This window comes from Oncorhynchus clarkii, chromosome 22 (genome assembly GCF_045791955.1).
Source record: "Oncorhynchus clarkii lewisi isolate Uvic-CL-2024 chromosome 22, UVic_Ocla_1.0, whole genome shotgun sequence".
In the NCBI taxonomy this organism is placed as follows: Eukaryota; Metazoa; Chordata; class Actinopteri; order Salmoniformes; family Salmonidae; genus Oncorhynchus; species Oncorhynchus clarkii.
Genome location: NC_092168.1, coordinates 21,303,300 through 21,327,839, shown reverse-complemented (window position 1 = coordinate 21,327,839; position 24,540 = coordinate 21,303,300). Strand labels below are relative to the sequence as shown.

The following is a 24,540-nucleotide window of genomic DNA, read 5'->3' as shown; positions in this document are numbered from 1 at the left end:
CTCAAACAAAACGCGGTACATACCAGCATACCGCGCATAACCACTACAACAAACAATTACGGACAAGGACATGGGGGGGAACAGAGGGTTAAATACACAACATGTTATTGATGGAATTGGAACCAGGTGTGATGGAAGACAAGACAAAACCAATGGAAAATTAAAAGTGGATCTGCGATGGCTAGAAGGTCGGTGACGTCAATCGCCGAATGCCGCCCGAACAAGGAGAGGGACCAACTTCGGCGGAAGTCGTGACAGTCACTGGACATTACAGGAGGCTGCCGAGTTGCAGATGGTTCTTAATAATGGCCGGAACGGCGCAAATGGAATGACATCAACCACACGGAAAACATGTGTTTGATACCATTCCACAAATTCTTCTACTGCCAATACCACAAGCCCGTCCTCCCAAATGAACATGCCACCAACCTCCTCTGCTGGCGCATTCACACACACAGATGGAGTCAAGAAAACACACTGCCATTGTTCTGTCCTATAGACAGAGGTGGCTTTGGGGAGGTCAATAGGCTCCACACACACATACACGCACACGCACACGCACACACACACACACACACACACACACACACACACACACACACACACACACACACACACACACACACACACACAGGGGATCAGAGAGGGACAGCTGGATGGGCTACTGTGTCTCTGCTCCCCTAGATCATGGGTATTATGTGTCTCACCACTCACATTCGCACAGACAAGTACATACAGTTAGTTATACATTTAACATGTAGGTGCATTCACACACACACACTGCTGTGGCACCTGTTTCCAAGCCACTGTCTGTGCAGCTGCTGTGTTGAGAGAGGACCCTGCTGCTGTTAGCTCAACACACACACACACATGATGGAGGGGTTGACAGGAAACCCCATCGCCATTACCCACAACCATTCCCTCTGACCAGAGGGAAACATTAATCAACAGCTATACCAGTATTTTTACCATATTTACTACCTTTTCTTGTAAGGCCACTAAAATGGATAAGAGACTGATTACAAAATGTAAAGCTGCAATAAATAAAGTAGCAGATCAAAGCTCACGAAACAAAACGTGATAGATAGATTAATGACAGGCTGATTTATAAAGATATACATGCAGCATAATTCCTTGTTTTTGCTAGCAATTTCTTTAGGAGCTAAATGATCTGTAAACTAAACTAATAAACACTGAAGGGGAGGGACTACTGGGTTGTTTTAAGACTGGACCTCAGTCTCTTGTCCAGTGTCCTATCAGACACTGGACAAGTGTCCGGCTGTTGTGTAGTGACCTGAATCAGGAGGTTGATCCCTAGTGGGATTGGATCATACTAACCAATACTGTACTTCTGTCTGACATATATTTCCATTTCAGAAAACAGGTTTGGCTAAGTCCATTGTCATTAAATCTTTAATCACATTCAAAATACCAAAAGGAAATTGACAATTGCAGGATTACAAAACAATGACCACTTTACAGTTAAATTGCCATTCTGTAGCCTGGTGTTATACATCTGCCTCTGTGACAAGCAGGATCTGCATTTACTATTTCATTTTAGGTACATTTTATAGACTCATTCTGCAAGGCCCCACACACGTGACCAAAATGCGCTGTTACAAAGAGTCTGCCAGCGACTGTTGTTGATGTATAACATGATAATTATTACATATTGAGATAGGGATACTGTTTTTTTACTGTACAGTCTGGGAAACCAGGAAGCAGAGGGAGAAAAATAGAGGGCTGCTGAAGAGATACTGAGATAGAGGACAAATGTGTTTAGGAATTTACCTGCACATGATAGGAGTGGAGGGGGGATTTAGGGGAGGGTGGTAATAAAGGACCAGCTCTTTATAGGGCCAGGAGAGCTCAAAACAAGATCATACAGAGACACACATCACAAAGCAGACAATTGGAGCCGTTACCTTGACTACATTCACAGGTAAGGCAATAACAACAAAGCATGAAATTATACTTTTTTTCTTCACAAAGAGCAAGGTTGTTGATTTGTTCAGTTCAGGCTGAGTGATATGAGGGATGTTATACGTATATTTACGCACCTCCAAGACATATGATATACACTAATGGTCTTGTTACTTTAGACATAAACGAATGTAGGGAGGTCGGTCGCCTAGCAATCCAAGGGTTGCATGTTTGAATCTCTTCAGGGACAACTGTAGCAGTTGAGCTAATCCTTCTTCTAACATTTTATGTAAATTCTCCTAAACTTTGTCATTACAATGAAAAAAGCAGCCTGGCCTCAGAGAAAGACGTATAATACTATACCTCCTGCAAAATGTATGATAATGTCATGTTCTGACCTTAGTTCTTTTGTTATGTCTTTGTTTTAGTATGGTCAGGGCGTGAGTTGGGTGGGTTGTCTATGTTAGTTTTTCTATGATTTGCTATTTCTATGTTTGGCCTGGTATGGTTCTCAATCAGAGGCAGCTGTCTATCGTTGTCCCTGATTGAGAACCATATTTAGGTAGCCGGTTTTCTATTGTGTTTTGTGGGTGATTGTTTTCTGTTGTGTGTCTGCACCAGCCAGAACTGTTTTTGGTTGTTTCTCTTTGCTATTTTTGTTATTTTCCGTGTTTGTTACCACACGGGGACCGTTTCGTTTGTTTCACTTTGTTATTTTGTATTTTTGTAGTGTTCATTTTGTCTTATTAAAATGGACACTTACCACACTGTGTATTGGTCCGACCTCTCTTACTCCTCATCAGAGGAAGACGACGAACGGTACAGAAACACCCACCACCAACGGACCAAGCAGCGTCGTAACGGGCAGCAGCAGCAGCAGCAGTGATCTCAGGACTCCTGGACATGGGAGGAGATTCTGGACGGAAAGGGACCCTGGGTACAGCCGGGAGAATATCACCTCCCCAAGGCAGAGCTGGAGGCAGCGAAAGCCGAGAGGTGGCGTTATGAGGAGGCGCGGGGGCACACGGGGAGTGTGGCGAAGTCAGGTAGGAGACCTGCGCTAACTCCCCGTGCTTACCGTGGAGAGAGGGGGACCGGGCAGGCACCGTGTTATGCCGTCACTTTGTTATTTTGTATTTTTGTAGTGTTCAGTTTATCTTATTAAAATGGACACTTACCACGCTGCGTATTGGTCTGATCTCTCTTACTCCTCATCAGAGGAAGACGACGAACGTTACAGAAGCTACATTTATACAATTAGTATGATATTGTACAACCAGGTAAGGCGTATGATACTATAGATCCTCTAATTTATATGATCTTGTACGACTGTTATTCCATTCATAAAGTAACGTAATATATCCTACTAAACTAATGGAGGGAAACAAATTTGCATACCAAATCCTTCAAATTGCTTACTCTGTGTTTCTAAGTGTTATTTGTCCCCTGTCTAGATGGATATGAAGACTCTGGTCTTGCTATTGTTAAGCCTGCAAAGCAGTTCGACACACAACGACACAGTTACACATGGAGTAAAACAAACATACAGTCAATAATACAGTAGAAACAAGTCTATATACGATGTGAGCAAATGAGGTGAGATAAGGGAGGTAAAGGCAAAAAAAAGGCCATGGTGGCAAAGTAAATACAATATAGCAAGTAAAACACTGGAATGGTGGATTTGCAGTGGAAGAATGTGCAAAGTAGAAATAAAAATAATGGGGTGCAAAGGAGCAAAATAAATAAATAAAATAAATACAGTAGGGAAAGAGGTAGTTGTTTGGGCTAAATTATAGGTGGGCTATGTACAGGTGCAGTAATCTGTGAGCTGCTCTGACAGCTGGTGCTTAAAGCTAGTGAGGGAGATAAGTGTTTCCAGTTTCAGAGATTGTTGTAGTTCGTTCCAGTCATTTGCAGCAGAGAACTAGAAGGAGACGCAGCCAAAGAAATAATTGGTTTTGGGGGTGACCAGAGAGAGATACCTGCTGGAGTGCGTGCTACAGGTGGGTGATGCTATGGTGACCAGTGAGCTGAGATAAGGGGGACTTTACCTAGCAGGGTCTTGTAGATGACATGGAGCCAGTCGGTTTGGCGACGAGTATGAAGCGAGGGCCAGCCAACAAGAGCGTACAGGTCGCAATGGTGGGTAGTATATGGGGCTTTGGTGACAAAACGGATTGCACTGTTATAGACTGCATCCAATTTGTTGAGTAGGGTATTGGAGGCTATTTTGTAAATGACATCGCCGAAGTCGAGGATTGGTAGGATGGTCAGTTTTACAAGGGTATGTTTGGCAGCATGAGTGAAGGATGCTGTGTTGGGAAATAGGAAGCCAATTCTAGATTTAACTTTGGATTGGAGATGTTTGATGTGGGTCTGGAAGGAGAGTTTACAGTCTAACCAGACACCACGTCCACGTATTCTAAGTCAGAGTTGTCCAGAGTAGTGATGTTGGACAGGCGGGCAGGTGCAGGCAGCGATCGATCGGTTGAAGAGCATGCATTTAGTTTTAATTGTATTTAAGAGCAATTGGAGGCCACCGAAGGAGAGTTGTATGGCATTGAAGCTTGCCTGGAGGGCAATTGTCCCAGCTTTGTCCGGGTTAGTGGGCAGTGTAAACTGTCATTGTAAATAAGAATTTGTTCTTAACTGACTTTCCTTGTTAAATAAAATAAAACATGTACTCTGTTCCATCTGACTGCGCAATCCACTGTCTCATCAGCCCAGTCAGGCAAATTATAAACTTGATCTCCACTATAAAAAGCATCGATACATTATCTCATATTTATTTTAGACTAACATTTAGTTTTCAAAAGAGGAGATTTGTATAAACCTTGCTGTCTGTCTCTCCGACATTTGCAACATTGTTTCAATATTCAAATTCAATCTCCAGCTGTCTCGTAGTAATGAACGTGTAGGGGTCGTGAGTCAGGATGAGACAGACAGCGTTTCTCAGCCAGTCGAAATCATGAATCAGCTGGCATAATTTTTTTATGGATATATACAAAGAAAAAAGGTGAAACGAAGTGCAGCTAGTTTGCAGTCTTCACAGCTTCAGTGTTTGAAGTTATTGTGTTAGCTGTGTTGTTAGCTAGCTCCTCTGAACAACAGTGTCCTGACGAGAGAGCACATTTTCTATGCCAGGCGAAATCACGCCTCATTAGCTCCTTGTTATGGATGTGTACAAATAAATGTCACGAGAAAACAGCTTAAACAAATGCAAATGCGGCCACTGTTATTATTTTTGACGTTGACATGACTTTAAATTAGCCGTAGTTGGCTAGCTAGCAAGTATGGCAATGGAACATTTAGAACGAACGTCTGTAGATACAGAACATAAAGACTGAAGGACTGGGTCGCGTGTCTGGCAACCGAACCAATAGAACGAACGAACGACCAGCCTGTTGGGGTAGCAACCCCTGCCAATATATCCTCCAAACACCAGTTAATCGGACATTATCACTTAAATACAGTGCCTTGCGAAAGTATTCGGCCCCCTTGAACTTTGCGACCTTTCGCCACATTTCAGGCTTCAAACATAAAGATATAAAACTGTATTTTTTTGTGAAGAATCAACAACAAGTGGGACACAATCATGTAGTGGAACAACATTTATTGGATATTTCAAACTTTTTTAACAAATCAAAAACTGAAAAATAGGGCGTGCAAAATTATTCAGCCCCCTTAAGTTAATACTTTGTAGCGCCACCTTTTGCTGCGATTACAGCTGTAAGTCGCTTGGGGTATGTCTCTATCAGTTTTGCACATCGAGAGACTGACATTTTTTCCCATTCCTCCTTGCAAAACAGCTCGAGCTCAGTGAGGTTGGATGGAGAGCATTTGTGAACAGCAGTTTTCAGTTCTTTCCACAGATTCTCGATTGGATTCAGGTCTGGACTTTGACTTGGCCATTCTAACACCTATGTTTATTTTTGAACCATTCCATTGTAGATTTTGCTTTATGTTTTGGATCATTGTCTTGTTGGAAGACAAATCTCCGTCCCAGTCTCAGGTCTTTTGCAGACTCCATCAGGTTTTCTTCCAGAATGGTCCTGTATTTGGCTCCATCCATCTTCCCATCAATTTGAACCATCTTCCCTGTCCCTGCTGAAGAAAAGCAGGCCCAAACCATGATGCTGCCACCACCATGTTTGACAGTGGGGATGGTGTGTTCAGGGTGATGAGCTGTGTTGCTTTTACGCCAAACATAACGTTTTGCATTGTTGCCAAAAAGTTCAATTTTGGTTTCATCTGACCAGAGCACCTTCTTCCACATGTTTGGTGTGTCTCCCAGGTGGCTTGTGGCAAACTTTAAACAACACTTTTTATGGATATCTTTAAGAAATGGCTTTCTTCTTGCCACTCTTCCATAAAGGCCAGATTTGTGCAATATACGACTGATTGTTGTCCTATGGACAGAGTCTCCCACCTCAGCTGTAGATCTCTGCAGTTCATCCAGAGTGATCATGGGCCTCTTGGCTGCATCTCTGATCAGTCTTCTCCTTGTATGAGCTGAAAGTTTAGAGGGACGGCCAGGTCTTGGTAGATTTGCAGTGGTCTGATACTCCTTCCATTTCAATATTATCGCTTGCACAGTGCTCCTTGGGATGTTTAAAGCTTGGGAAATCTTTTTGTATCCAAATCCGGCTTTAAACTTCTTCACAACAGTATCTCGGACCTGCCTGGTGTGTTCCTTGTTCTTCATGATGCTCTCTGCGCTTTTAACGGACCTCTGAGACTATCACAGTGCAGGTGCATTTATACGGAGACTTGATTACACACAGGTGGATTGTATTTATCATCATTAGTCATTTAGGTCAACATTGGATCATTCAGAGATCCTCAATTAACTTCTGGAGAGAGTTTGCTGCACTGAAAGTAAAGGGGCTGAATAATTTTGCACGCACAATTTTTCAGTTTTTGATTTGTTAAAAAAGTTTGAAATATCCAATAAATGTCGTTCCACTTCATGATTGTTTCCCACTTGTTGTTGATTCTTCACAAAAAAAATTGTTTTATATATTTATGTTTGAAGCCTGAAATGTGGCAAAAGGTCGCAAAGTTCAAGGGGGCCGAATACTTTCGCAAGGCACTGTAGTAGTACGCCAGTGCTACATTTGTAGCTGAATTTCCACGAATAGAGAATTCAGAATGAAAATATTAATTTCACCCATTCTTTACATTCTGGCAATAAAGAGCATATGTTTAACATAATAAAAACAAGTTTTCTCGTCTTAAGGGGTAAAACCCCCAAAAAGTCTATAGTAAGTGCCAATAAAATGCCATTGAAGGAACAGGGTTGTGGTTTTTATCTTAAATCAGCCATAAATCCACTTGTGACAGGGGGGATGCAAGCTTGTGTGCAACAGGGAGGGGCAGTTGAATATATTGTTAAAACATTTGTTAAAGAATTTCTAGCCTATAAGGGTTGTTTTGCTCTACATGATCAGTTTTCCACCATGAAACAAATCTCCAAAAAGAGTATAACCAGCCCACCTGCTTTTACTCTATGATTATTATGTTCAATGTTTCTTTTGAAAAAATTATTTAAAAAGTTAGAGTTTCACCATATTTAAACAAGAGTTCAGTTCACATAACTGGGTTGAAGTCAGAAAAACATGAGTTTTTTTTCTTTTCTCAATCTGATTTATAGAGTTTTCCATGTGGTCTATATTAAAGGGCACTTCCTTTAATATAACGGCTTCTTTATTTTATTTATCCATTATTTTACCAGGTAAAGTGACTGAGAACACGTTCTGATTAGCAGCAATGACCCGGGGAATAGTTACAGGGAAAGGAGGGGGATTAATGAGCCAATTGTAAACTGGGGATTATTAGGTGGCCATGATGGTTTGAGGGCCAAATTGGGAGTTTAGCCAGGACACCAGGGTTAACACCCCTACTCTTATGATAAGTGCCATGGGCTCTTTAATGACCTCAGAGAGTCAGGACACCCATTTAACGTCACAGCCGAAAGACTGCACCCTACACAGGGCAGTGTCCCCAATCACTGCCCTGGGGCATTGGGATATTTTTTTAGACCAGAGGAAAGAGTGCCTCCTACTGGCCCTCCAACACCACTTCCAGCAGCATCTGGTCTCCCAGCCAGGAACTGACCAGGACCAACCCTGCTTAGCTTCAGAAGCAAGCCACCAGTGGTATGCAGAGTTGTATGCTGCTGGCAAATACTGGTGCACAATATCGACTTAAACCATCAAAGGGACACAAAATGTTACTGATGTATTTTAGGGGCTTGACTGTGATCCCAGTGCAGGGACACGTGGTGGAGGCTGACCATTTTCCCCTAGCCAGACAAGGCCCCACTGCAGAGCAAAAACCGGCTGGCTGGAACCCTGAGGCAATTGTGAGAAGAATCCAGCTGAAACCTGCTGAACTGAACCATCCAGTGCAGGAGAAACCAGAAGAACTGAGCCTTCCAGTGCAGGAGAATCTAGGGGATCCCAGCCTGGATGTGCAGGTGATTCCAGTAAGTCATGAAAAGCCAACTGAATGGATGCCAGTGGTACAGGAGAAACCAGAGACAGAAGACACTGTGGGGCTGGAGACCCAGGAGGATCTAGTGGAACTGAGCCCTGTTGAGCAGGAGAAACTAGAAGAACTGAGCCTTGTGAAACCTGATGGGCAAGGGAAACCAGAAGAACTGAGCCCTGTGAGCCTTGTCAAGCAGGAGAAACCAGAATAACGTATCCCTGTGAGCCCTGTCAGCAGAGGAGGCTCAGCCTGAGCAGGAGATGGAGGCTGAGATGGAGGGGGACCTACTGAGGATGGAGATGGAAGATCCAGAGATGGGGGAACTAGAGATGGAAGAAGTAGAGACGAAGAAGATACAAGATCCAGAGCAGGGGTTAGATATGAAAAACCAGAGATGGAGATGGGAAAACTAGAGATGGAAGAACCAAAGATGGCAATGGAGGAGCCAGAGATGGAGAAACCAGAAGTACAGATGGATATAAGGGTATAAATGGCAGCTGAATTAGAAATGGAGCCAGAGGTGGAGATGGCACTTGCAATGGACAAGGGGCTAACACAACAAGAGAAGGGCCCTCTTATGAAGGGTGAATATGTGATGGCTGAAGAGCCAATCATGGAGTTGGAACCATTTGGGGCGGCAGGGTAGCCTAGTGGATAGAGCTGACAAGGTACAAATCTGTCGTTCTGCCCCTGAACAGGCAGTTAACCCACTGTTCCTAGACCGTCATTGAAAATAAGAATTTGTCCTTAACTGACTTGCCTAGTTAAATAAAGGTAAAAAAAGATATTTAAAAAACACTACCAGAGGACGGTCTGATTTAAGAGTATGGGAGAAGAGGCAGGCCTATGGATGACAACAAGATGGCTCCAGAGATTATGTATCAGTTTGATCTGGAAGATGAGCCAATGTCAGAACTGGAGCCATTGCTAGGGGAGGGGCCTGGTTTGGAGGAAGACGATGAGTATTTAATGGCGGAACAACCAAATCATGGAGCTGGAGCCTGGGATTAGGGAGATAGCCTTTGGAGAGGATGTGATGGAACTGATGCAAGACATGGGGCTTAAGATAGAGGGGGAGTACTTGCTGACTGAGAAACCCATCATGGAGCTGGAACCTGGAATGAGGGAGGTGCCTTTCACTCAGCATTATCAAGGGACAGACTAAGGCTGTGACGGTAGAATAACCAATGATGGAGATGGATCCACTAGAACAAGGGTTCTCAAACTTTTTCACCCGGGTCCCCCTTTCCAGCATTGGGGAACATCCCCCCCTTGCGCGTGCGCCCACGTGCCATGTCTATTTCTATAGGCAAAAGCACTGTTCATGGCACAAACTGTTCACACCTCTCTTTTTGATGGAGAGAATTTTGCATGTTTATAGCAAATTTTCTTGCAATTCTATATAATTTTGTCATGTCTAATATGTATTCATGTGATATTCAAGTGACTAAAAAATGACAATATTTATTGGCTAAAAAAACAAAATAGAAATAGCCCTCTAAGGTATGTGATGACTAACGTGGCAAGAGGAACTGATGATGCACTGCCCAATTTCGAAATTGCATCTTGTGCATTCTACTATTACAACTTTCAAGAGTAAGATTGAGTTCCTTTAAAAAATAATTAACAAAAACACTTTTTGGGGTGGGGGTGGACCCTCGCCCTACAGTTTGGGAACAACTGCTTTAGAAGGGGAGACGCCTCTTTGGGAAGAGAGTTTGCTATTGGTGGAGGGCTTTCGAGTAAGAGAGAGGCCTCTCATGGATCAGCCAAGCATGGCGAGGGCCCCATGATGGACGGAGCAGGGTATATAGTGGTGGAGCCAGAGCCCTCAGAGGCGGTCTTTAAATAGGGAAGGGGGGGGGGGGGGGGCTAATGAAGAACATGGCCCGAATTGAACCCACAGGTTAGAGGGGTGGGAGGGGGGGAGGTCCACACACTACATGTAAAATCATGTTGCAATTCTGCTTTCTACCATAGGGAGGAGCTCCTGCAGTAATGTGGTCCTAGAGGGTAAATGCTACTAATTCTTTAGAGGCACAAAAAATGCTGCTAGTGCAGAGGTGAGTGGAAACTCATTCCTCCTGTTTCATGTTGTATTTAGTTTTCTCAATCTCTCCAGCTTGTCTCTTTTTGAATCATTCACCATCTCTAATTCAACAAACATGTAAACATTTAATCAGTGTTTTCTCTGCTCCTCTGCAGTTCTACTGCCAGGCTAACTTCCCTCGTGGCCACCTGGCATCTATCACCAGTCAGACCATCCACAGACAGGTCATGGACCTAATGCTTCAGCAGAATTGGGAATACACACACTCCTGGGTGTGAGGGCTACACTACCTGGACGTGAGTGTTTGTGCGCATCCTGTTTTTTTTTCTTCATATTTGTGTAGACACTATTTTCTATTCTTTGCTCTGTCAGACTGGTGCCCACTGCCCTGAGGATTGGCTGCCTGAAGAGTCAGTGGAGGACTGTCTGGAGCTTTTGGTAGTTGGTACGTATGACTGAAAGCCAACTAATCATGCAGTGTTTTCTTGAAAATATATTATTGCGTATGGGGAATGGAAGGATAGCTATGGACAGTATAATGACGTATACAATTAAATAATACTTTGTTCTTCTGCTATTATTCATTTGTTTGTTTGCTGTTCAGGAAAAGGGAAGTTCAATACTGTGATCTACAAGTGTTCATCTCCACTTACCCTGTCTAGAAACGGAGTAGGACAAAGTTGCCCCTAGTAGACACTTGCACTTTGAACCTGTGGCCCCTCTTGAACCTATGGCCTCTCAACTGTCAGTTCCACTCTGAATCTCAGGAAATTTCTAGTTTGAGCAACTTGGGATTCAGTTCCCTGACTTGGTGAAAGCCATTCTTAAACATGTCACTGCATTCACACTGTAAGATGTTATTTCAAAAATATTATTTATTTGTTTTACTTAGGGCTACAGGAAGGCACTTGTTAGATTTTGAAGACAGGAGAACTATGTTCATATGTTAGTGTAAAGGTTATATAAGTGACTAATTAATTATGTAAATAGTACGACTAACTTCTCTAGTATGGGTTTTGCTCATTGGTCTCCTTTTTGATATGACTCCATTATAGCTGAGCTTTAGGGTCATAGCAAAGGGCAGTCTGGGGGAGCTTTGGCTGAGCACTGTTTACTGACAACATACAACCCATACACTACACAGCACATACACTGAGTGTACAAAACATTGCTCTTTCCATGACATAGACTGACCAGGTGAAAGCTATGAACCCCTATTGATGTCACCTGTTAAGTCCACTTCAATCAGTGTAGATGAAAGGGAGGGGACAGGTTAAAGAAGGAATTTGAAGCCTTGAGACATGAATTGTGTATGTGTGCCATTCAGAGGGTGAAGGGATGGGCAAGACAAAATATGTAAGTGCCTTTGAACGGGGTATGATAGTAGGTACCAGGCGCACCAGTTTGAGTGTGTCAAGAACTGCAATGCTTCTGGGTTTTTCACACTAACAGTTTCCCATGTGTATCAAGAATGGTCCACCACCCAAAGGATGGCCAGCCAACCTGACAGAACTGTGGGAAGCATTGGAGTCAACATAAGCCAGCAACCCTGTGGAACACTTTCGACACCTTTTAGAGTCCATGCCCCAATGAATTGAAACTGTTCTAAGAGGAAAAGGTGGTACAACTCAATATTAGGGAGCTTTTCCTAATGTTTTGTACCCTCAGTGTATACAACCCATATTAGACCCATATATGACTCACATTCAGCCCATATTAGACCCATACACTACACGGCCCATATACAGCTTTCTCTTCATCAGACTCACAATTCCAAACATTCCAGTGTTTCCTGCATGTCGTCTGTTGGATCAGGGAAGAGCCACTCTGTCCAAGCGAGTGTTAGTTCCCGGGCCAACAGTCTCCCATGGTGACGAAGGCTGCACACATCCAGCTCTAGTATTTTAACTCTGTCTCATTGTCCACTGGGATGGCAAATAGTGTATCTGTGTGTGAATATGTACCAGTGTTTTTGAGAAGTTGAGAGAATAGACTGAACTACTGTACGCCCATCCACAGATATCCATCAGAATTAGAGGAGCTTAGCACCCTTTCAATCACACACACACACACACACACAAAATAAAGCCTGCTGGGACTCCTACATAGTTGTGTATGAGTGTGACTAATTTTCCATTGGACTACAGAGGCTGTTAATGAGCTTCTGAGAAAGAGGCAGCATTAGCAGCTCTCAGGTGACAATCAACCCTGTTTAATCATTTGATTCACTAATTACCACGCACACAGAGATATCACATGCAAACTCATAATACAAATTCTCTCACGTACAAACACAAACTGAAATGGGCACCCATGCTCTCTTTCCCCCTCCATCCCTCTTTCTCTCTCTGTCTAATTCCAGCCAGTGGTTGAGAAAGGCAACCTTTCACTGTGAGACAATTGAGGCCTGTTTGGGTGATGATCAGAAACAAGGTCATTGTTCATGTACCGGGAACCGGGCCTTTGGTAGGGTTTAGGAGATCAGCCCTCACAATACAACTCCAATCTATTACTGGCGTTGAAATCTAGACCAGCTTTGCATCACATTACATGAAAATGGCAACCTTATTCAATCATATCTGGAGATTAAACACATTCAGGACAGGTTAGTCACAGTCACTCAACAGTGTTCCTCTGAAGAATGTTATACTGTTGAACCCTTTCTCCACTTGATGACTGTAATGCTGTATTTTGCAGACATAAAAACATTTACAATCAATAGCCATTTTGACCCACAGACGTTTGATAAAAACACGAAGCCGTACTGTAGTGTGTGCATTCCATCAAAGAGAGGGTTCCTCTTGATACATTTTCTAGGATGCATGTGAAATATTTAAAATTGTCCAAATAATGCATTTCAAAAATATATATTTAATACATGTTTAATACATTCAAACATATTACAGAATGTATTTAAAATGTATACCAAACAAAAATATAAACACGACATGCAACAAGTTCAACATTTTACAGAGTTACAGTTCACATAAGGAAATCAATCAGTCAATTTAAATAAATTCATTACATTCTAATATATGGATTTTACATGACTGGGCAGGGGCGCAGCCATGGGTGGGCCTGGGAAGGCATAGGCTCGCCCACTGGGGAGCCAGGCCCAGCGAATCAGAATACGTTTTTCCCCACAAAAGGGCTTTACTAGAGAGAGAAAGACTTCTCAGTTTCATCAGTTGTCCGGGTGGCTGGTCTCAGACGATCTAGCAAGTGAAGATGCCGGATGTGGAGGTCCTGGTCTGGCGTGGTTACACGTGGTCTGAGGTTATGAGGCCAGTTGGATGTACTGCCAAATTCTCTAAAACAACATTGGAGGCAGCTTATGGAAGTGAAATTATCATTAAATTATCTGGAAACAGCCCTGGTGGGCATTCCTGCAGTCAGCATGCAAATTGCACGATCCCACAAAACTTGAGACATCTGTGGCAATGAATTATCTTTGCAAAGGAGAAATGCTCACTAATAGGGATGTAAACAAATGTGTGCACAAAATTTAAGAGAAGGAAGCTTTTTGTATGGAACATTTCTGGGATTTTTTATTTCAGCTCATGAAACATGTGACCAACACTTTACTTTATGTTGCATTTATATTTTTGTTCAGTGTATAAAGTACCAGTCAAATGTTTGGACACACCTACTCATTACAGGGTTTTCCTTTATTTTTTTACTATTTTCTACCTTGTAGAATAATAGTGAAGACTTAAAAACTATGAAATAACACATATGGAATCATGTAGTAACCAAAAAAGTGTTAAACAAATCAAAGTATATTTTATATTTGAGATTCTACAAGTAGCCACCTTTTGCCTTGATAACAGTTTTACACACTGTTGGCATTCTCTCAGCCAGCTTCATGAGGTAGTCACCTGGAATACATTTCAATTAACAGGTGTGTCTTGTTAAAAGTTAAATAGCAAGATTTCTTTCCTTCTTAATGCGTAGTGATGGTATACAGAAGATAGCCCTATTTGGTAAAAGACCAAGTCCTTATTATGGCAAAAACAGTCCATCATTACTTTAAGACATGAAGGTCAGTCAAACAATAGTACAAACAATAGTACGCAAGGATAAACACCATGGGGACCACGCAGCCGTCATACCGCTCAGGAGGGAGACGCGTTCTGTCTCCTAGAGATGAAAGTACTTTGGTGCGAAAAGTGCAAATAAATTCCAGAACAACAGCAAAGGATCTTGTGAAGATGCTGGAGGAAAGAGGTACAAAAGTATTTATATCCACAGTAGAACGAGTCCTATATCGACATAACCTGAAAGGCCGCTCAGCAAGGAAGAAGCCACTGCTCCAAAACCGCCATTAAAAAGACAGACTACGGTTTGCAACTGCACATGGGGACAAAGATCGTACTTTTTTGAGAAATGTCCTCTGGTCTGATGAAACAAAAATAGAACTGTTTGGCCATAATGACCATCGTTATGTTTGGAGGAGAAAGGGGGATGCTTGCAAGCCGAAGAACACCCTCCCAACTGTGAAGCACGGGGGTGGCAGCATCATGTTGTGGGGGTGCTTTGCTAAGGGAGGGACTGGTGCACTACACAAAATAGATGGCGTCATGAGGAGGGGAAATTATGTGGATATATTGAGGCAACATCTCAAGACATCAAGAAGGGAGTTAAAGCTTGGTCGTAAATGGGTCTTCCAAATGGACAATGACCCCAAGCATACTTCCAAAGTTGTGGCAAAATGGCTTAAGGACAACAAAGTCAATGTATTGGAGTGGCCATCACAAAGCCCTGACCTCATCCTATAGAGAATTTGTGGGCAGAACTGAAAAAGCGAGTGTAAACAAGGAGGCCTACAAACCTGACTCAGTTACACCAGCTCTGTCAGGAGGAATAGGACAAAATTCACCCAAATTATTGTGGGAAGCTTGATGAAGGCTATCTGAAACATTTGACCCAAGTTAAACAATTTAAAGGCAATGCTACCAAATACTAATTGAGTGTATGTTAACTTCTGACCCACTGGGAATGTGATGAAAGAAAGAAAAGCTTAAATAAATCACTCTCTCTACTATTATTCTGACATTTCACCATCTTCAAATAAAGTGGTGATTCTAACTGACCTAAGACAGGGGATTTTTACTCGGATTAAATGTCAGGAATTGTGGAAAACGGAGTTTAAATTTATTTGGCTAAGTTGTATGTAAACTTCCGACTTCAACTGTATGTAAGAGTGATTTTTCATTTTTTTATATATACACATTTCCAAAAAATTAGAATAGCTTGTTATTGCTTTGTCATTATGGGGTATTGTGTTTAGATTGATAAGGCGGGGAAATGAAATACATTTTATGTGACGTTAAATATATTTAAATGTATTTATTTTTTCTCCTATGTCTGGGAAACAGTCCCTCTGTATTAAACCAGTATTTTTGTATTCCATTAAGATGAAACTTCTTCTGCAGCTGTTGCTACTGTGGACGTGTGTGCACTCTTTAAGCCCAGACACACCTGTTTCTCCAGAGGCTATGAGAATGAATAAGCATGCAGCCTGCCTGACTAACACACACACAGGCTGGATTAGACTCCACTCCATCAACGCTCAATCATAAACTACATGAGCTATAGGCCCATCCATATTTGGCATACTCTAGCCTCTCAACTGTTCACCAGACATCCATTGCCATAGTCTCACTGACCTCAAACCAACTGTTTACTGTAAGTCAAACAAGCCTGATCATAAAAATTACAACTACATCTCCCACATAGTACAGTCCCATGATCTATTCTACTCACCTGTCTCTCTTGGATACAACTGGGAATGGTATTAACTCACATGGTTTTCCAAGCCTCTCCAGATCAGCTATTATCCAGCGGAGTGACAGGAAATCAGAATCCTCTGATCCATTTTTGGAGGAATCTGCTCATAAAAGAGGGAAGCCATTGAAACAGGCTGTTCTGTTCTCCTGTACATAATCACCAAACAAACAACCCTCTTATTGTCTAACATAAATCAAACTATTTGACTGATCCTGTGCTTAGACTGGTATGAGTGTTTTGATATTGAGCAATATCATTTACATGACAACGAGCCTGGCTTATAGATTTACACACTCAGAAATCCTCTCATCTGTTAGTGTCAGCTGGCTCTAGTCTGTGTGCCGTTATCCGTGCAGGTGAGAGAGAGGGATGGTGGAAGAGAGAGAATACAGGCTGGGGAGATGAATGACAGAGACAGAGAGAGAGAGAGAGTGAGTCAATTGTGGTGAGAGAAACAGGAGAGGAGAGCCAACTCATTCCCTGGTCAGTGCTGACAGGGAGCAGAGGGGGTCAAGTCCGGGTCAGTGATACTTGACCCCACAAACTAATGTCACAGTACACTAACTTCATAAGACTTCCACAAAGTGTATAGTGTAATCTGAGCCATAGGCAGTAACCACGACAGGCATGCCTTAAGTGTGCCCTTGCTCCATATCTCATATTATTGTCATACTCTCATAAGTCTGGTTTCAACGGGCTGCAGATGGTCGATATGGGATCAAACCATGCTTTCCAAACTCAGTGGAGGAGGGTATTGCAATGCAGAGGCTCTAAAACATTCAGAACGGGGGTTGCAAGATACTGCTGGATTTCATTTCATTACAGCTAACCACACGCACACGCAAGCACACACACGCACACAGGTGAGAACAACGAAGTCTCAACATATACATGAAGAGTGACCCTCTGATATCGGACACCAGTTCCCGCTGTGCCCTCCGAACCAGAGTGCCCTGGCCATTCCCTGGTATGGGCACTGTGTTGCCAAGTCCGCTGTTTCATTTAGACTAGCAGAAAGTTATCCTCCGCTTAGGTTCTACACTAACATGGACACACACACACCAGTGGAGGCTGCTGAGGGAAGGACGGCTCATAATAATGGCTGGAACGGTACAAATAGAATGGCATCAAACACCTGGAAACCATGTATTTGATACCATTCCACTGATTCTGCTCCGGCCAATACCGTGATCACGTCCTCCCCAATTAAGGTGCCATCAACCTCCTGTGGAACACACACATGAACATCTCTGAAAAGGGTGACTTCACTTGGCTCCATGTCAGTGGGATCAGTGAACAGTGGAGAGGGCTTTAGTCAAAGTGGGGGTCTGGCTTTAGGCAGCATATCTGTCTCCCGTTCTCTCTGACTGTCACTCTATCATACTAGCTTAGTCTGACGTTCCCTCCCTTCCGTAATTATAGCTCAGTGTTTTGGGGACATATTTAAAGGGATGCTGGCCAGCTATAAACACAGGATGCAGAAGGTCAGTCACAAAGACAGAGAAAGAGACCACCACCTCACACAGGTCTGTATTACATATCATACATCATCCCATCTTATCTCACGCATTCTGTTCAATTTCATTCAGCTTTATTAATTTCTCTGGAGCATGAGTCTACGAATCTGCAAGCCTCCTGGACATTAGTATGTGGAGATTAACGTGTCTGTAAAAGCCTTGTTACATTATAACTTACTTGTATTAATGATGCTCCATTCTGATACTTACAAACACCGTCTTAGCGAACAATATTTTGATGTGAAGTCTGGTGATTGTATGTGTGGAGAAGATAAACTGTAAGAGCGTGGAGCTGAGGGAGGTCGGTGATGTATTCCCTTTCAGAGCGTGAGTGGCATGCTGCTGACGGTTGGTTATAAATAAGTATTTCTCTGGGCCAGAACCCAGACAACCAGACCCAGGGGAGACTCACCATTGCCCAGTCCAAGCACAAGGTGGCGATGGAGACCTCCTCTACAGCCAAACAGTCTGACCAGGAGGTTCCCAAGAAAGAAAGGACAGATGGAGAGCCTGGTGAGAACAGGGAAGAAGAGACAATGGAACATGGAACAGCAGGTGAAGGCAAGCAGTGGTTTCCTAACCTTAACAGTAAGGAATGGTGACTGTGATCTAGTATAGAAGAAAATGCAAACTAAGACTCACACTTTTGCTACTAGCACGGACTTTGCTGATGACTACTACTTCTCCCACTGCCAGCCAATTGGCTTCCTCTCATCACCAAATTTGGTGGTGAGTGGAAATGCCACCCGGATGCTTCAGATTTATACATCCTGTGAAACATCTGTCTCATTGTTCGATCTGTGGTTGTGTGTAATGGTCAGTCTTATTTTGTGACCCTGTGTACTATAGTAGTGATTATTAAAATGTTGGCCATCCAGTGTGGTGTAGAATTCCTGGTTGTATTGTGGTCCTGTTCTCTACAGTGGTGTCTGACCGTAAGCAGATGGCCAGGGAGGCGTTGGACAGACTGAACGTCTGGGAGCCCAGTGTTTACTACACCCTGGGAAAAGAGTCCTTCTTCATTGCTGGTCATGAAATTTGCATCCGAGAGTCTCTGGACTCCTACGGCGCCCTCATCTGGCCGGGGGTGAGTTCTACAGATGCACACCGACAGCGGAATATGATGATAGAAACCTATTTTTACAAGGAAAAATGTAAATGCAGTGCACTTAATTCATATTGACTGATCTGGATTTACTAACAATCATTGTGCGATAGTTGATCGTAGTGATGATGATTGTGTGTGTGTAGGCGGTAGCTCTAAGTCAGTTCCTGGAGAATAACCGGCAGCAGGTGAATCTCCTGGATAAAGCAGTTCTGGAGATTGGGGCAGGCACAGGCTTACTGTCTATTGTGGCGAGTCTACTGGGTGAGTCTGTCCTTCAGTCTCTTAGTCAGTCTACCTAACTGTATAGTGGCCACTGGCCAGTCTACTGGGTGAGTCTGTCAGTTGGTAACATGGTTTGATAGACTGATTGGACTGATTGACTGACTGATTGTTCCCTTGTGTCCTGTTTTCCAGGAGCCTGGGTAACGGCCACCGACCTGCCCGAAATCCTTCCCAACCTGACCTTTAACCTCTCTCGTAACTCCAAGAGCCGCTGCCGCTACACACCCCAGGTGAGGGCCCTCACATGGGGTCAAGACCTCGAGAGAGACTTCCCCTGCACTTCCTGTCGCTACGACTATGTTCTGGCAGCCGATGTGGTGTATCACCACGACTACCTGGAGGAGCTGCTGGCGACCATGCGCCACTTCTGCAGACCAGCAAGTGGCACCACGCTCCTGTGGGCCAATAAGGTGAGGTTTCAGTCAGACCTGAGGTTCAAGGAGAGCTTTGAGAGTTGTTTTAGTACGACACTACTGACAGAGCTGAAGGAGGGGGACGTGAGGATCTATAAGGCCACTGCACGGGAGTGAGAGGGAGGAAAGGGGGGAGAGAGGATAGACATGGAGGGGATAGTGAGAAATTAAGGAGAAAGAGGGATGGAGAGACCAGGGAGGATAGGAGCTAGACTCAAGGAAAAGAGGTGAGAAATAGAAGAGATGGAGGTTGTTCTCCACCGTGGATGAAACAAGAGCTCACTACAGAGAACGGACTGCCTGGAGCCCATTCTGTGGTGCTAAGTCATCCTCGGGATGGGTACATTCACCTCATCAGCATATTAGACAGACAACAAAAGCTGATTATGTGTTTCAGTGACATTCCTGTGAGCTACATTATATTTACAATGTGTCATGCAGAAACTCCATGTGACTTTTCGAAAAACTATTTTATCTACCAGTTTTTTTTTTCCTTCATATATTTGATAGTGACAAATGTTTTGTTAATAAATTTGCTTTGCAATACAGTGTGAAAAATGTGTTCCTTTCTCCATAGTCTGCATTGGCATCACCACAGATACATGTATATTGAAAGTTACTGTATAAAGTTAGTGTCAAAAATCTACAAGACAGTATCACCTCCATATACGACAATGGTCAAACACTTTTCCACTAAATATGAAAACAGACTAGTTTAATAAGAAGCTAAACACTCATTTTTATATACAGTGCCCTCGTTAATTATTGGCATCCTAGGTAAATATGAACAAAAATGGCTGTGAAAAATGTAATTGTTGTTTATCAGCTTGATCTTACACTGAAAATATCACATGAATCTATCCTTTGAGTTAAACATTTTCAAAGAAAATAAAATAATTATTTTATGAAAAAATTTGTCACAATTATTGGCACCCCTGCACTTAGTACTTTGTGCACCCTCCCTTTGGCACAATAACAGCTCTGAGTCTCCTATAATGTTTGAGAAGACAGAATTAAGACCTCCATTCCTCCATACAGAAACTCTTCAGATCCTTCAGAGTCATTGGTCCTCGCTTGTGGACTCTCCTCTTCAGCTCACCACACAGGTTTTCAATAGGGTGTGCCCTGATCTCGTCACAGGCGCCGGTCTTGAAGCATAGTCTCTGGTCAACCTGTTTCTCCAGCAGCCCGGAGCAGATGGACTTGCTGTTCTCACTGAATGTCTCTTGGAAGACCACCGTCCCAGTCATGATACGCTCCTTCAGCTCTTCTTTCATCCCACCTGACCAGAAGACGACTGCAGGTTAAAGACATTACATTAAAGTCATAAACCAACTCTGGACCAAGAGAGCTACTGGGTGTACAGGATTTTGTTCCAGCCCTGCACTAACACACCTGACTCAAATAATCATTGTCTTTGAATGAAGAATGATAAACAGGTGTGATAGTGGCGAGATGGAACAAAAGCCTTCAGACTCCAGTGGCTTTACAACATGACCAGAATTGGAGACCTCTGAATTAAACGGATTAGCCTTCACACTCATCAGTTTAAAGAGTTAAGACATGAAAGGGAGGCAGGATAGAGTGGGTTACCTTCTACCCTTGTTCCCTAAACGGGTTCTTGGCGGCCATGAACTCAAACAGCGAAATAGTCTACTGGGGTGTCATACTTCTCCCCCTTCAGCAGCTCCGGGGCCATTAAACCCTTGGGGCAGAGGTCAAAGGTTAAAGATCAGTCACAAGAGACAGAGTGGCGCTTCTTGGAGACACTAAACGTGAGACCCATTGTGAGATAATGAGGTCGGGCAGGTGAGACTGACCTGGAGTTCCGGCATAGCCTTCGCTATTTGTCTGGTCCACTTTTAGTTCAACCACCAGACCCAGGTCAGAGATACGCACATTACCCAAGGACAACATCGCATCACAGAGCATCACGTCACACAAACGTGTGTGTGTGTGTGTGTGTACATAACTATCTCAGTGTGTAGCTTCATTATCCAGGAGGATGTTCTCAGGTTTGAGGTCTCTGTAGAGGATGCTCTTCTGGTGGAGGTGCTCCATGCCCTGGATGATCGGAGCAGAATAGAAACAGGTTCTGGGCTCCTCAAACCCTGGGTTGTTCTCATCTATCAGGTAGATGTGGTATCTGGGGCAGTACGAGAACAAACATGTTACAGATCTATTACAAGAAACAACAAATAGGATAGTTCCTGCAGTGTGTGTGGGTATGTGCTTTGTGCATGCGTTTACTTCAGGTCACCTCCATTCATGATGGTCATAACCAGACAGAGTATTCTAGGCCAGCAACACGTTGAAGTGACTGAACCCTGGAAAGGATCCTCTTCTCCACCATCGCCCCCTAAAGCAGAGGAGGGGGACAAACATGACAATGTATAATACAGAGGGCCAAGACAGAGGCTAAAGTGATTAAGACCATTATCTCCTCATCACTTACTGGAGAACAGGTACTGTAGCCTACATCAAAACTGCTTCCATGAACATAACCATTTCCACTCCAGATAAGGGGGTTCTAACAGTCACAGAGGCAGAGACACTGTAGCACTACCCTCCATGTCATTAGTCATTGTGTTTACAATCCTATTCTGATCTAGCATGAATAGTCTACAGAAGCATACTGTGCTCTAATTAACTAAGTTCCCCCTTTAGATAGTATCTTCTCTCACACACATCAACTACAGCAGTGGTCACCGATTGACTGGACAACCTTCAAGGCACTCCTTCCTAGTCGATCACCAAACATTTCTGTAGAAAAGCCAATGATAAAAGGCACAAAGGCTTGACCCTTTTTTCCCCCCGAGTTGCTGGTAGGTGCTCTTGATTCGGAAGCCCTGTGAACAGGGGAAGCAGTGTTCCCATTTGGAACCATTTATTGTGTCTGAAAAGACGAACTCAGCCTACCTGACGGACGAGAACTGCGGCTACTGCGCTGGCCAATCAGACAGCGCAAATCACCGTACCTACAGCTTCCACGACCCTGGCCACAGCAAAGTTTGATACTAGCCTACGTGAGATTTAATACGTTTTAAAACCATGACCAAAGAGAGACTGTCAAAAATACAGCAAAGATCTTCTGTTTTTATGAGTGAGTTCATGTCTAAGTTCTATTCAACACTATTACAAAACGCACTTCTCTCTACTTCCACTCGAGCTGCAACTGCAAGGAATGAGTAGCCAAGCGTTTTTATTAGTATTACCAGCTCGTTGTGTCTACTTTAATATCGAGGAGTATTTCACTTGCTCTGGTCGTAGGAACAACATTAATTTGTGCCTGAGGCAGATGCGGTACAAATTGAGTTTCGCCATCAGGTGGAAGACTGTGGCCCCTTTCTCTGGTCAGTCTAAGAGAGAGCAGGGCCCGTGAGATGCGTAACCTCAGCTGCTCTCTCCGTTGAGACTAATGCCGTGTTCAAAACAACTGGAAACTCGGAAATCTCCAACTTCCGAGCATTAATGACAACTGGGAACTCGGAAATAAATGAGATCCGACTGGGGGAAATCGTTTTGAGGAGTCATCCAAATCAGAAACTCCGGCATCTTTCTAGAGCTTCGACCTGAAGTTCACTAACATGATTTTAACTTTTTTTCCTGGAGTTCCCAGTTGTCTTGAACGCACCATGACCATCAGACGTAATTAGTCCAGTAAAATAAAATACAATTTGAAAATTATTTCAATTTATGCTCAGCTTTGCCTCGCAAGTGCTGCACCAACTGATCTATTTTGTCATCAAAGCTCGAGTTTTGAAATATGGTCTGTATAGAAGAACAATATCTTCAGGCCAGGCATATAGCCAATATGCTGTGATAAGGTATTAGGGCTACTGCACAAACCTCATTCTTACATAAACTGTTTTTATTAGTTTGTTAAAAAAATGTTTAGCTGTAGATCTCAGCTTGCTTTTTTGACTGCATAAGTGATCTTGACTCAAAAGGTTGGGGACCACAACTACAGTAAACATCAGGAGACTAGACTACAGTTCAGGTGGAGCATACCAAAGACACTCACTCACACCTCATAGCCTTTCCTCTTCTTGTTGAGCTTCATGCAGGCGTACAGATTCCCTGTGGCCTTCATCTGACAGGCAGACACCTCTCTGAACCTCCCCTCCACTGAAGGAACCTCTTCAGGAACATGCTTTCCAGGAAAAAGGTGGAGGGAGCATCCTAGAGGTAGCCCAGTACTGAGGTCAGTGTTTGGGCAAAGAGGCCGTCCCCAGGCCCCTGCAGGGGGTTCACCGTCTCCGGAGTCAGAAAGGGACAGTAGAGCCTCCAGGTAGCGCTGGACGATACTGAACGCCTTCTGGGCCCGGTCTGAGCCTTCTGCTAAGTCGTACCAGCCACAGGCGGCAAGGACCATGAATTCGGGAGCAGCCTCAAGGAACACGCGGAAGAAGCGTTTGCCAATGGGCTGCTCCACGCAGACTGACTAGAAGGCCAGGTCCAGGGTTTCCTGGATGCCCTCACACACTGATGTGGGGCAGCTTGAGGCAGGTGGGGTACTTGTCAGACAAAGCCGCTAGGTTTGAGCCATCGAAGCTGCCACGGGCATTGATGGTGGTTGCCAACTCAACCTACGTGGTCAGGCTGCCCAAATCCATGGCAATGGAGGGAGAGGGGCTGCCTGCAGCACTCAGAGAGCATGGTGAAGGAGAGATAGGGTGAGAAGAGTGAGATAAAGAAGTTCAAATGTGAGAGTAAAAGGTGTTAGAGAAAGGGAGGATTAGAGAAGGGTAAGATGAACAGAGGGAGCGACAGGAAGGAGAAAGATCAGTGCCTTCAGCAGGACACAAGAAGATCCTCCTCATGTCCCAAGGCATACTTCCTGAGCGCTTTATCGGTCTCTCTCACACACACACACACCTGACTCAACACCCTTCAGACAGTAATGCCTTTATCCACTAACTCCCTAATACCACAAGCTGAGAGTGAGCCCAAGCTGATAATGTA

The 24,540-nt window shown here is 43.7% G+C and overlaps 1 protein-coding gene and 2 pseudogenes across 1 annotated transcript; 2 read left to right on the top strand and 1 right to left on the bottom strand.

The window, feature by feature from the left end:
* The first annotated feature begins 8,152 nt into the window (after window positions 1-8,152).
* On the top strand, window positions 8,153-10,924 carry LOC139380094 (fibrous sheath CABYR-binding protein-like; annotated as a pseudogene).
* Window positions 10,925-17,146: 6,222 nt separating this feature from the next.
* LOC139380093 (protein-lysine methyltransferase METTL21C-like) lies at window positions 17,147-20,123 on the top strand. Its single transcript, XM_071122553.1, has 6 exons — window positions 17,147-17,222; window positions 17,678-17,781; window positions 18,153-18,327; window positions 18,696-18,859; window positions 19,024-19,141; window positions 19,295-20,123. Exons 1-6 carry the CDS (start codon window positions 17,147-17,149, stop codon window positions 19,690-19,692), a joined length of 1,035 nt encoding a protein of 344 aa, XP_070978654.1. The 3' UTR covers window positions 19,693-20,123.
* A 465-nt stretch (window positions 20,124-20,588) lies between these two features.
* On the bottom strand, window positions 20,589-24,191 carry LOC139380092 (rhodopsin kinase GRK1-like; annotated as a pseudogene).
* Between the last annotated feature and the right edge of the window lie 349 nt (window positions 24,192-24,540).